A 13,678-nucleotide genomic window follows, 5' to 3' on the forward strand; every position below is an offset into this window, starting at 1 on the left:
TTCCTCCCGTCTTTTAAGGTCGATATATTGTCGTAAGCAAAACTTCGCCGTTGTGTCTGATTGCCAAAAAGAATCAAGAGTTTCAGAAAGTTTGTTGAACGTGAATATAAGGACTTAATTAACTAAAGTTTGGATACTTCTGACCTGCGAAAATTTGTCAGCTTTCTCCGCGATATTCTTTCCCGTTACAAAATATGAGGAATTTTCACACGTACCGTGACCAACTGATTTGATACCCTCACGTCTGATAAGTTTGAGGCCGCTAAAACTGCTGAACTATTGACTTTTCTTAAACAGGGCGTCTGCTCTGGAAAGTTTGGGTTAATTCTGAGAGTTCTATAGCTCTCGGATTTCTTATCAGTCGAAAAAAAAAAATCACTACTTTAGTGATGCTACAATGACAAAATTTTTCTTCCATTTTTTTGCGAATGTTTTTCTCTCATCTTTTTTCCAAAAATGCATTTATTTATAGAATCGTAGAAAAATTAGAGAATTTGGGCTATTCAAACAACAACAAATAGTTTCTCGGTCTCTAGATCAGAGGTTCTAGTGAAATCGCTTTCACTGATCAGTTGCTCCTCGTAGTCATCAAAACAATGATCGGAAATCCGCGAAAAGCAATTACTAAAAAGTATTTACTTTATTACTACTACTTTACTACTTTATTACTTTATTACTTTATTACTTTATTACTTTATTACTTTATTACTTTATTTTATTTTATTATCGCAGAGGTCATGGGTTCAAATCCCGTACAGGCCTGAAAATTTTTTTCAGGTCCTATTAACAACTATTCGTTTCAGTAGTGTTTCTTAGCTGCGAGGATCTCTTAATTTCATCATTTACTGATATGTTCTGAATGGTGTTCAAGTTTAGAAATCTTCCAACGGAATGTTGTGCTTAAATATGGTCAAATATGGGTGAATCTTTGAAGTTCCTCATCCATAAGAGGCACGGTTTCAGTTTGAACAGATCAATTCGATCCGTAGCTAACAAAGAGAAAGAAATCGCAGACATTTCCCCACAAAATGGCGCCCGTAGCCGAGTTCGTAGTCAAGTCGAACAAAGGTGTAAGTCGCATTTTCTTCCTTGGCTACCAGATAAAAGACTCTGTATGATTTTGAATTTGTATTCGGTGAAAAGACTGCTTTCTTTTAGCACCATATTGTAATTCTAGAAGAATTCGCTAATCCGTTCTGTGATTGGTCGCTATGAAAAGAATGATTAGTGTTTATTGTTCTCTATATGGCATATTTCCTTCTGCAAGTTCGAACAACACAAGCCGTCGCATACTTGTCAAATTCCGTGTGGATATCGGCTGCGCTGCACTGACTTCCCTCACTCAAATATCATTGTATTACGAGCCTTGACGAGTTAAATTTTGGGTGCCGAGGCAAATAGTTCGAGATCTTTAAGTTAGGCGTGTTTTTCGATCCTAAGACTTGTCTCAGTAGGGGGTAGAATACGTCACCGCTTCTGTGTTGTAGCCATTTTCGAGCGAACTCCCGATGGCTATTTGTTCCAATCGCAGTTGATCAATATGGCGACGAAAGGTGGATTATGTTTCTTTTTCATGGTCTTCTTCGTCTTCCTTTACCTTCTAGCTCAAGGTAAGGAGTCTTAAGTGATTAATTTTTGATTTGTGCTTTCATCAAAGGTGTGAATCGTGGAAGTATGAACAAATAGAAACCCGTAGGTTTTGGTGGCGGCATGGCGGCGGGAATCGCTTCTGAGAAAACTTTACCGCAAACGCAACGAATTCATCTTCCCTTTATAAAATAACTTAGTTGATAGCTTAGGTGGTTTGATCCCTCGGAAAATAATATAAAGAATGGTTATTTAAGCCATTTAATCATTGTGTCGACTGATCGTCACTACGAAAATACGGAGCTAGAGTTACCACACGCAAGAGTATCACTTAAAATTTTACTTGTATAGTGCTGTGAAAACACCAGCAAACGATCTCGATATAATTAGCAAAACGTAATCTGCGAATGATGGAGTTGTTAGGAGTTAGGAGATGAAGCTTTGTTACTTGACAGAAAGAAGTTTATTTCGCGCGCTCAGATCTTGTCAGCATGCTGGTATATCCCTGTGGCGTACTCTGGATGTTAGACTTCGATTTGAAAATTTCTCGCAAGATTTGCTTCGCACATCTCATGCCTACAGACTAGACTGCCTCCTAATTACTTCTCTTAGTATGGGAAATTATGTTTCTTAAGTGTGAAGCGAAGTTTTCTTTTCTGAAGTTTGGTATCATAATAATCGTGTTTGTTCTCACATTTACACATTTACAATTTTATTCAGAGTGAAGAAATGTAGAATTTCATCATTCCAGTATAGTGCTTCTTTGAATAATATTCTTAGACTTTGTGACTAAGAAATTATTTGCAATGACTGTGTATTTACACTGATAGACATCAGGAGCGCCCAGTTTGTCGCCAGTGGGCATTGCGAACGTGCTTTTTTTGATTCCTTCACATTGTTGTTGTGTTGCAAGTGAATCCTTTTTGTTCTCTCATCAACGGCTAAATCTTCGTTAAACCTACTAGACAAGAGCTCTTTATGTTTTATTTTCAAATTTTTTTTAATGAAAAGCTCGTTATTTCTTCCAAATGTAAAACTTGTTCCTGAATTAGCGTCACATCTGCGTTTAATTTCACGCATGCATCTCAGGAAACTCATATGAAAACCACTTAGCTGTGTTCGTGTTTTAAGTAGTTCTTTCCAAAACAAAAGGAAGTTGCTGTTTAGAATTTAAGAATAGATCTTTAGGCTTTGTTGGGTTTTTTGTTTTCTTATTGTTAAACGTTGACTTCATGAAGTTGGAGTCTAAAAAGTTGAAAAAAATATTTGATATGAGCGTGTGTAGATTTCTGCGAGCAATCCTCAAGAGCTTGTACTCTATCTGAAAGTGAGTACTGGTAGATGATATTGGAGAGTATTATCACTTCACGCTGTTGTTTCTCAACTGATATGACCCTTTCCTTCCCTGAGCTTCCACTGAAGGCTCCACCAAGTGAATTTATCGAAGATCGCGTCAAAAAGTTGAATTTAAGTCAGAGCTGTTGATCTCTCTATTCATTGAATCCAAAGTAAGTGATCGTTGAATTGAATTAAGTAAAACGTTATCTTTGCATTCATCTACTTGTCACTGATCTCTGCTAAAAGGAAAAAAAACGTAGCATGAATTGTGCGTTAAGGGAAAGCCTTCATGTGGAAAGTCTTCCATACCATTTCTTTCTATTTGCCTTTGCATCAATCTAAAGCGCATTACGGATTAATCGTTAGTTTGCTAAGCAAACATGGATTTGTAACGGGATTTACCTGCTCTATTCTATCTCAAAAAGGTGTGGGAGCTGTTTTCTTTTTACCCTTCAAAAGAACTCTTTGTTCCTTACTGGGCAAAAGTAGAAAAAATTTATCAGATTATTTTGTTAACAATCCCAATTACTTTTTGTTAGATCCAAGTGAAGTTTTCAATTATGCAAATTTATTGTTTCCATTGTACTTTGTACACAGGGCACACATGTTCTATGCTTAGTACAATTGGCAAATTGATTCACAGCTTTTCAACAATTTAACTCATAAGAATTGGTGTAACTACTTCAGATTTATGTTAGAAGTCTATTCACAGCCAGGGTATTATACATTTTTCAATTTCCACTCAATTAGATTCATTTGTGGGTTGATTGATTTTTGAGTGTCTTATTCCATAACTAACCAGCTGCAGACTCTGCACAAGTTTGGTCAACTAATTTGACATTACTGACTGGTCAACCAGTTAATAATCATGTACTGCAGATTCCACTTTGGATGCCTCTATATGTGCAAAGTAATAACTCACTGTTATTAATTGATTTATCTTTTTACACTCAGGAAATTATTGTTTTGGCCATACTTTATTGAGACAGCATACCAATTGTTTCAATCAATTATATTGCCTTTGTCTCTAATTATTCAGTAGTAACAAGCATGTGCTCCTCACACATCTTTTGTTCATTTCCACAAAAAGTAAACCACTTTCAATCTAGTCCAGAGAAAATGGTCAGATGACTGGCAGATGTTGCATTTCTTGAAAAATGTTGAGCAATTACTTCAACGCCTTTTTTCAATGGCAGTTCAAGAATATTATCAATGTTAATTAGTTTACATTTTCTTCCAATGTACTTTGATCTTAACGAATCTTTCAATATTAAAGATGTTAACTCAGATATGGGAGACTAAATAATGGAGTTTTATCAAGATTTATTGTACTTCTTGCCATCACAAAATGGAAATAACTTCACTTTTTGGTTGGTTGGGTTAATGTGCAATCAGAATAAAGCTTTGAGCTGAAGTTTAATCATTGAGCAATGCACAAGTCCACCTATTTGTCTTGAATTCAAATTGCAAGGTGAATAATATTGATCAATTTTTTGTTGGGCTTCTTTTAATCAATGTTTGGAGTAAAAGCTTTTAGAGTAGTGCCACTTGATCTTGGCTGCTGTTGAAGGTGACATTGAAATGTGCAAATTATATCATAAGCAAGCCTTTTTCCTTCTTTGGGGTTTAGATTCGTATATCTGTTCATTGATCATGGTGTCAGGAGTATATACTTTGACAGCACTTCATTTAATTCAAGCAATAACAATATCATAAACCTCCTGCAAAGGTTGTTTTCAAACAGTCTTACAAAGTTGCTGCTAGTATGAAACCTCATGCCTCTGGTCATATGAGGAAATATGTTGACTGAAAAACAATTTATTCTAAGCAGACAATCTGCACTAAACATACATACTATATGCAGCAAATGTACAAAAGATTAATCTTGATGTCAACTGCTTTTAAGTTATTGATATTTTGTTGAAGGTTGTCTCACACAATGGATATTCAGAATTTATCTTTCTCAGTGACTGAAATAATAGTGGTTGTGATTGGTATGAGTGGAAAGTGGCTTTGTGTTTTAAAATTTAATGCAATCAAACCAGTGGTCAAAATCTTGATTTCAAATATGATGTCTGTTGAAGAGATATATTCTGGTCTCCTGTAATTTAATGTCCTCTCTGAGACAAAAACAAGGTTTATAGCTTAGTGCCACATTGCTTCCAAAATAACCAATTACCAGGTCAAAGAAGACACAATTTGAATGGCGTGTTAAGACAAACTTAATTTAGGCAGTTTGCAATATCTGACTATGCTAATTAAAATTGTATGATGACAATTGGATTCTTGGATCTTAGCTTATAACTCAAGTGATCCATATTGGTAAAATTTGAGTGAGGAGAACAATGAACTTGTTGAGTAAAAGTGGGGGGCTCTTATTTTTTCTTTACTCTTTTCATCTTTCATGACAGTCCACTTAAGATGTTTTGATGCCTTAGGAATTTAGGATAAAGAAAGAATTTTACAGTTTAGAAGCATGCTGCTTTAGTTTGCAATATCACTTTCTTCAAAGTCGTGCAGTAACTGGTGATCCTTCTACTCCAGTTGATCTTTCATTGACACAATGTTCTCAGTTTATCCATGTAAATTCTTACTGCATACAAATTTTATACCTGTATGTTTAAAAAGTTTGATATTTCTTTAGAATAATATGAGAGAGCCAATACCTTAAAATAGAATTAAAATGATTATGAATAGTAAACAAAATGCCTTTTGATAAATAAGATGTAATCTTTCCTCAGTTTAGATAGCAAGATGGTTTGGATATTTCATCATCTTTGAAACAAATTAAATAAACATAATTATCAGTAATTTTTTTTCATCCTCAGTGGTTTCCTTAGATTTGTTGTTGGCTGGCTCTCCTGGAGTTTAAAAAATAAGATTACATAAAGACTCTTATAGGACACTAGTAAATAGCAAGTGCCTATTAAGTATTAAATTTTGTTGATTATTTTCTTTTCAGAAGCACTGTATCAATTTTTAATGACTTTCTTTTTTTCTTTCCTGTTTGTGCTGCTCTGTTATAAAAGTTTAGCTCCAACTTTCCCTCAAGATAAACTAGTAAACATAAAATCCTTTGTGAAGAGACTTGTCTCATGAAGTAACCCCATTCTATGAATTCACATCTTGGAGACAAGCATTTTGTACTTAATTTTCCTCTGTCTCCATACTGTAAAATAGGATTAGGAATTATCCTGGAGTTAATTACTTTAAAGGATTGGAAAAAGCAACTCTTCTAGTTGTCTGCCTAAACACCTGTCAGGTTAAGGAATAAGAACAAAATAAGTAACTAGTGCAGTGGAATTTTTCAGAAAAGCACAACTTGGGAAATTGGCAAGAGAGATCTGATTATAATTATTAAAAAGTCACATAGAAATTGTTATTGTTTTAAAGTAAAGGCTAGCTTGTTTGTCGGTGTGTTTCTTACTATTGTATTTTAATTGTTATTATTTTTTTAATGTTTGAAGCCCTAAGTCTAAGGTGCAGATGTAGTACACATAGCTGCCCTGGTGACCATGACAATGAAACTTGCACAACTGAGGGAAAGTGCTACAAGAAGGTGGAACCTGGTGTTGATGACAGTTATGAGCTCATCACTTATGGCTGCCTACCACCTGATGAAAAGACCAGCATGCAATGCAACACACCGGATCATGTTCACAAGAAGCAACTGTCTATGGAGTGCTGTCAAGATGGCGACATGTGTAACACATTCTTAAAGCCCACTTTGCCAACAACTCCTAGTCCTACCACAGGTAAGGTTCTTCCAAAGCTTTATTATGAGCTTATGAAGTTGACCCTTATTAGTTTGTTCAGATAGACACAAAATGAAATTGGAAGTCAGAAAGGAATGATGATGGTTATGAATGGGAAGACTGTTATAGAGTGCAAAGTTTTCAACATGCTCCTGCTCTGTTGTAGCCTCTTTAATTCAACACATGAACTATGATTTTGCCCTTGGTAGCATTGGGTGACTATGCTTATCACTTTTTCCTTTTGGAAAGAATGCTAGCTTCTAATTACATGTTTTGCGGGACCCATTTATAAGTCTATTTATAGAAAGTGAGCATGAGATCTGAGTGTCTCCCCTAAAGTAAAAAATGATTGAGGTAAATGGCATTTTACAATCAAGAATGATACTGCCTTAGAATATGTTAAGTAGGTATCTGAGTTAAGAAATTTACATCTCAAAGAGAGTAAAAAATAGATCTTTGGTTCTAGTGCTCTCTTTCAAATGTGTGGGTTTCTTACTGTTGCCACTTTCTAGTGAAAATAGCAAAAGCATTCTAATAATTATTTATGAAAAAAATTGGAAAAAAAAATGTTTGTTACTTGTGCCTCTCAAGTTTAAATATCAGTTTTAACTAATGCAAGGTTGCTAATAATACAAGTAAGTTCACTCATGGAATTTGAGTGGAACACATTCATCGTATTCTCTCTTAGCCACTTAGGTAGTTAAGTACCAGTAATTTACTAGCATGCGAACTCTTGTACAATCTCTTATGAAAAGTGTCTTATGATGTCAATAGCGGGTGCAATATTTTACAGATAAGGGATATTGTTTGACTTTCAACTACTAATGGATTTTCTAGTGATGATATGAAATCATGCTAGCACAATTTTTGTTTATGGGGTTTCCAATGGGGTAAGTGTTAACTTCAACAATGCTTTCATCCTGGTGGAGAGACTCTTGTTGTAACATCTGACTTTCACTCTTCACTATACAATTACCCATAAAATAAGACCAACTGATAGAGCTCAATACACCCCATCTGAATGAGGAGGACGTGTCCAGTTTCACCTCTGGTAGAATATCATTTCCACTTTGTTATACTGCTGCTGTAGATGTATGTAACCATAAGTTAACTGTGCCTTGAGCAAATTTTGAGAACAGTTCCTGCTTTAAAAATTCATAATTCTTTCTACTACATTATTATTTTCATAGAACCTCATAACCAGATAACTTTTTTTTCTTCAAGGTTCCTCTTCTCACATGTATGTATAATAAATCATAGCTCATTGTCATCTTAAGGTTACTTCCCACCTTTAGAGGCTGAAAAAATTGATTTTTCTTTTATTTGACTAAACTTAATTCAAACATTTAACCTAACATTTTCATTAAAAAAAATTTTCTGAAATCTTTCAAAGCACCCGAGTTATTAAGAAAAACATATTTTCAAATAAAATTTAATAAACCAGGAAGGTGTCATAATCTACTGGGAAAATTCCCTAGGGAAATTTTTGTGGCAACTGCTCATATTGGAGCTCATTTTTCATGTTATTTCCATTACGCACTTGACAAAATACACATGTGGGAGCTCTTTGCCTATGGAATAATCTTTGCTCATTGAAAATCAAACATAGGCATGCTATGTTTGCAAGAGGATTTTTTTGGGGGTGGGTGGTTTTCTTGAAACTTTGTAAATGATGTCTACATTGTTATAAAAGGAAAGAAGATTATTAACACGGAAAAGAACAAAAATGTCGAATTAACCCACTGCAGACTGCAGAGTGGGTACAAAATGTTGACTGAGAATCTAAGGATATTTTTGTCTGGTATGTGATAACATAACATGTAATCTTCCAATTTCCTGAGCGTCACGCAATTGCTTTTCCACAATCTGCTTTCATGATTATTTACACTAGTTTGGAATATTCCTGGCCCATTTCTTGATGAAAATCGATCATAATATAATTTCAAGCCTTGATATATTCTTCTCACTTTGTGTGCAAGTAGGTTGGTGTGATTTCTGTACAGATTTTACCAACGTAATAAAAGTAGATGAAAATGTAGATGTAAATGAGATGTCACTATTGAATATATAACATGTGCAACATTTGAGAAACAATTGTCAGCTTTTTACATGGTCCATATTGTCATCTTTTTGAGCGGTTTATTTTGTTGACAAAATTGGGGACCAAGACCAAACCAATCCAGAAAAATATAATCAGCACACTCAACAAATCATGAATCTTGCAACACAGCTTGCTGTTAAAGAACTGCTCCAATTAAAAAAAACAACAACACTCTTATTGCTGCCAGATACATACCCTAATGTGGTGATCTGATTGGTGCGAGATACATACCCTAAATGATCTGATTGGTGCAAACAACATACCACTCTCTGTGTGCTAAAATAAATGTTTTTTTTTTAAATTAAAAAAAATAACTAAAAAATGGTAGAAAGTCCTCAGTTAAAAAAGGGAAGTCAAAACAGCCCCAAAGAAGAAAGAAAGAGTACCATTCTGTAAAGATGAGGGAAAAAATCAGAAAAAAGAAAGTTGCTAGATTTTATCCCTGTTTTCTGCAGTTTATACCGATCTACAGTGACGTTTCTTTGTTCACCACAGGTGAGACTGTAGAGGAGGAGTTTGAAGATGGTGTAACGGAGCAGTACTCCATCCTCTTCATCAGTGCTGGAGTTTGCGTTGTGGTGTTCATAATCTTCCTCAGCGTTCTTTGCTATCGGTTAGTACATAGTGTAAGTGAAGTAATGCCGTTCTCTCTCTCGAAGAATTCATATTCCATGGTTTGTTTAAGTAATGTGTAGATATTGATTGGATGCTTTAACATCTCTCCCCCCCCCCCCCCCCAGTAACTCCTGAGAATTTGAATTTTTGAAGATTGGTTTGTTCAACTTCCCAACCCCCAGGCCAAAATTATGTTCAAATGCCCCACCTAAGTGTGAGATTTGATTCTCAATGTTTTTTTGTGAAAGGCAAAAGTGACTGACTTTCTTCAAGTATCCTAGACCTTACAGACCTTTTCTTACCAAAGTAAACTCTTTACCTCTAACCCACCTGGATCTAACACTTGTATCTGGCTGCAAAAACCTAGCACTTCTGGTTTAAATTTCCCTTGTCCAGCTAGGTAAGGTTTAAATTTCTCCTTTCCCCCTCTCCTTGTTTGTGTTTTGTAGGTTCAGAGTGGTGCATAGCAGAGTTCCATCACCTCTAGATGTGGAGAAGTATGGGAATCCATACATAATGCCAGGCGAAACCCTGAAAGATATGCTGGATCAGAGCTCTGGCAGTGGCTCGGGATTACCACTTTTGGTAAGCAAGACATGTTTTAGTAACACACCAAATTACAGGTGTTTTATGCAAAATTATAAGTTCCGACTTCTAAGAGAACAACAATGTCAATAAAAATGGAAACGTTTTTGTCACATGTGTGGAACAAGCGTAATCTGGGTTCAAACCTGTTCTAATATCACAATCAGAAGCTCTTTCATCTGAGTTTCAGAAAAGTCACCAGTCAGGTAGGCCATACTCAGGGTTTATACATTTATGTGATAAGTGCCCTGGAAACTGCAAAGTCTGTCATCAGCAAAGTGGAGGGCATTCCTCAGGCAAACCCCCATAGTGTACTGAGGTCTTCTGTATGATTAATTATGGCAGGTACAACGAACAATAGCTAAGCAAGTGACACTAATCAGAAGTGTTGGCAAAGGAAGGTATGGAGAAGTGTGGCAGGCCAGGTGGAGAGGTGAAGATGTGGCTGTCAAAATATTCCTTTCACATTGTGAATCCTCGTGGCAGAGGGAAACAGAAATCTACCAAACTGTTCTACTTCGCCATGAAAGCATTCTTGGATTCATAGCATCAGACATCATTGGAAGCAACCAGGTGACTCAGATGTACCTGATCTCAGATTACCACCCTTATGGTTCACTCTATGACTTCTTAAGGGGGCACTGCCTCAACAAGAAGACCATGCTCAAGCTTGCATTGTCAGCCTCAGCAGGATTAACTCATCTTCACACTGAAATTCAGGGAACTAAGGGCAAACCTCCAATTGCTCATCGAGATATCAAGAGTAAAAACATACTAGTGAAGGAAAACCTAACCTGCTGCATTGCAGACTTTGGCCTTGCAGTTAAATACTCAACTGACACTGAAGAAATTGACATCAAGCCAGATACAAGAGTTGGAACAAGGAGATACATGGCTCCAGAGGTGTTAGAAAATAACCTGGATTCTAGAAATTTTGCAGCATTTAAGATGGCAGATATTTACTCTTTTGCTCTTGTTTTGTGGGAGATTGCAAGAAGATGTATATCTGATGGTAAGTGTATTTGTTAGCCCATTCAAATATGCTGCGCTTGATACCAATTAAAGCAGTGAATCAACAGATATGTAATAACTGTTATCTTAAATTATGGTGGATGAATCAATGTATGAAACAGTGTATGATAATTTTATATATGGCTGCAGAATTAAGCAGTGTTTAGTAGATATGTTAACCTCTTGAAATTTTAAATCTAGAGATGTTTGATTTTGTATTACGTCCCCTGATAGCTTCCTCCCCCTAAAATTTGTTTATTCACTACCTTTTCATTCCAGCCTTTCCTCCTTAGAAATAAAAATCACTAAGTTGGAAATCATTTGCAAAGGAGAAAAGTCACTGGAAGTCTATCATGTTTTGAATAGCTCAACTATCACTGTTCTTACCAAAGGTAGATAACAATAGGTAGTTGGGTGGTAGTGAACAGGACTATAGGGTGCAAATTATGTCCTTTTTTTAAATTTTGATTCCTATCAGAAACTGGAATGTGTGAAGACTACCAAGTTCCATACTTTGACATGTTACCTGGTGATCCATCTTTTGATGAAGTGAAGAAAGTTGTGGTGACAGAAAAGAGACGTCCTTTAGTTCCCAACAGATGGTACAGAGATGAGGTTAGTGGGACATTTTGAAGCTTAGGTGGTAGTGATACTGCAACTTGTCAGGAAGGAACATTGTCAGGCATTTATGCAGTGTTAGTAGGGGTAGTCAGTTGATTAGCTGACTAGTCTTCCAGGAACAAGGAAAGGGAGTTAGCCTTAACTTGTGCAAGGTCCAGTGTCATTGGAACAACTCAAACCATTTCAATTACTAGATTCTTCCAAGGTTATAAGGAAAGTTCTTGCTTTAAATAATACCTAGAGCAGACCACTTTGCACCTATGGTGAATAATCAAAGAAGATGTTTACTGTTGATGCCAAATGAGCTCTGTGATTTTTTCGTATTAAGCTTGTCTGTACAAGTAGTACTCATCATGCTATGTAAACATCTGACATTAGTTTGATGATTAATTGATATTTCTTTTTTTCTAACAGTCACTCCAAACATTGGCAAAGCTGATGACTGAGTGTTGGGCGAGCCACCCTACTGCCCGTTTGACAGCCTTAAGAGTGCAGAAAACATTGAACAAACTCAAGAAGTCAATGGATTTTATAGAAAAACCTTATAAACATGATGATGATAGCCCTCGCACAAGTGTTACAACAGCATAAAGAGCCAAATACTTGTGAAGTGGTTGAATCCACACTCCATCATTGGAAAGAAAATCAGGAGATTACTAAACCTGTCCAGCCAATCTCCAGGCTATCTCCAGTCATAAGAAAAGAATCAAATCAATTTGGAGAAAATTCTCAGAGACTCTAAAATGACACAAACTGTCAATAGCGTTAGACATGCTCAAAAACTGTGCAAGACTATAATACCTCTCATACCAAAGGGTATTGGACAAAGTAAAATGTAATTAGCTGCAGTTAGATATTATTGTAGACTAGAGTTTGGTTTCAGTTCCAAAATTGAATTCATATATACAGAATGCTAGAAAATTCAAGCAAAAATACCAGTATACAAATAACAGGTTGGAACTTGATCAATTCACATACTTTAAACTACTGGTAATTTTACCCATGTAGAAAATATACATAAGTTTATTAATTAAAAGCATGATGTACTGCACAGCCATTATCAATGCGATTATTTGTGTGCTTCACTATGTATGCATATAGACAGCAAATAATTTTTGAGTTCAGCTAAAAGTGTGGAAACTGCTGAAATTAAACATAATGTAACAGATGTCTTTGAACACTTCCTCAAATTTGTAAAACATGTTCAGTGCTCACCACTCAAGATTAATTAATAGAGGTGTAAATATAGTGAGGCAGACAACCAAAGATCACACTTGATTATGGCTTTTGACCTCTCAGGACCCATCATTTGGAAAATTTTTCTCCTTGCCAGCTCCTAAATACTCCCTAGCTAGTCAGTAAAGATGACTAGGATGGGTGATGTACTAACATTGCAGTGAGAAGCCATATTGATGAGTTCTGTGAAGAAGAGAGGGTTGAAGGTGTTTGTAAACTTGTTGAAAGCTCAAAGCTAAAATTAAACATAGAGAGAATCACCTGTCACTTCACCAAAAGTTTTGCTTTTCTATGGAGAATTTGTTTGAAAAGAGGACCTTGGTGGTGGTGTTACTGCATATTAATGTAAAATAGAGATGTACTCAGGATTATTATTTTTAAATGAAAGTGCGATGTTGCATGTAAATGTTATTGTCATATGATGAAAGGTTTTGTATTCAAACATCACAACTTGTATTTTTGTGTGTGTTTTTTCCAATCTATGTGTATTTTGGCCATGACCATAACAATGGGAAAAGACATGGCTGGCTGATTCAACAACTAAGTTTGCTTGGTACAGTTTTTGATTCATAATGAAAAGAGCCATTTAACTACTAACCAAAGTAGAGCTTTGAACAGGGTTTTCCCTTCTGTGTTACAGTCCTAAAGAAGAAACAACACTGAGGAAAACTGAATAATGGTTCAAAAATTCAGCAAGCCAAAAAATATTACTGTTAAACAGTAAGAAGCTTAAAAGGTGTTTTTATGCTCCTAAGTATATCTACCACTTCTCCTCAATTGGGAACTTGCTCTTTTGCTCATTGGGTGTAACTCAAAAGAGAACATTCCC

General features: G+C 35.8%; 1 protein-coding gene across 1 annotated transcript; it reads left to right on the forward strand.

Moving 5' to 3' along the window:
- Window positions 1-1,230: 1,230 nt before the first annotated feature.
- Window positions 1,231-13,296, forward strand: LOC113666029 (bone morphogenetic protein receptor type-1B). Its single transcript, XM_089199913.1, has 7 exons — window positions 1,231-1,610; window positions 6,393-6,680; window positions 9,277-9,394; window positions 9,846-9,981; window positions 10,327-10,993; window positions 11,471-11,607; window positions 12,028-13,296. The coding sequence occupies exons 1-7, from the start codon at window positions 1,541-1,543 to the stop codon at window positions 12,202-12,204; spliced, it is 1,593 nt and encodes a 530-aa protein (XP_089056039.1). The 5' UTR covers window positions 1,231-1,540; the 3' UTR covers window positions 12,205-13,296.
- Window positions 13,297-13,678: the final 382 nt, after the last annotated feature.

This window comes from Pocillopora damicornis, chromosome 3 (genome assembly GCF_964200805.1).
Source record: "Pocillopora damicornis chromosome 3, jaPocDami1.2, whole genome shotgun sequence".
NCBI lineage: Eukaryota > Metazoa > Cnidaria > Anthozoa > Scleractinia > Pocilloporidae > Pocillopora > Pocillopora damicornis.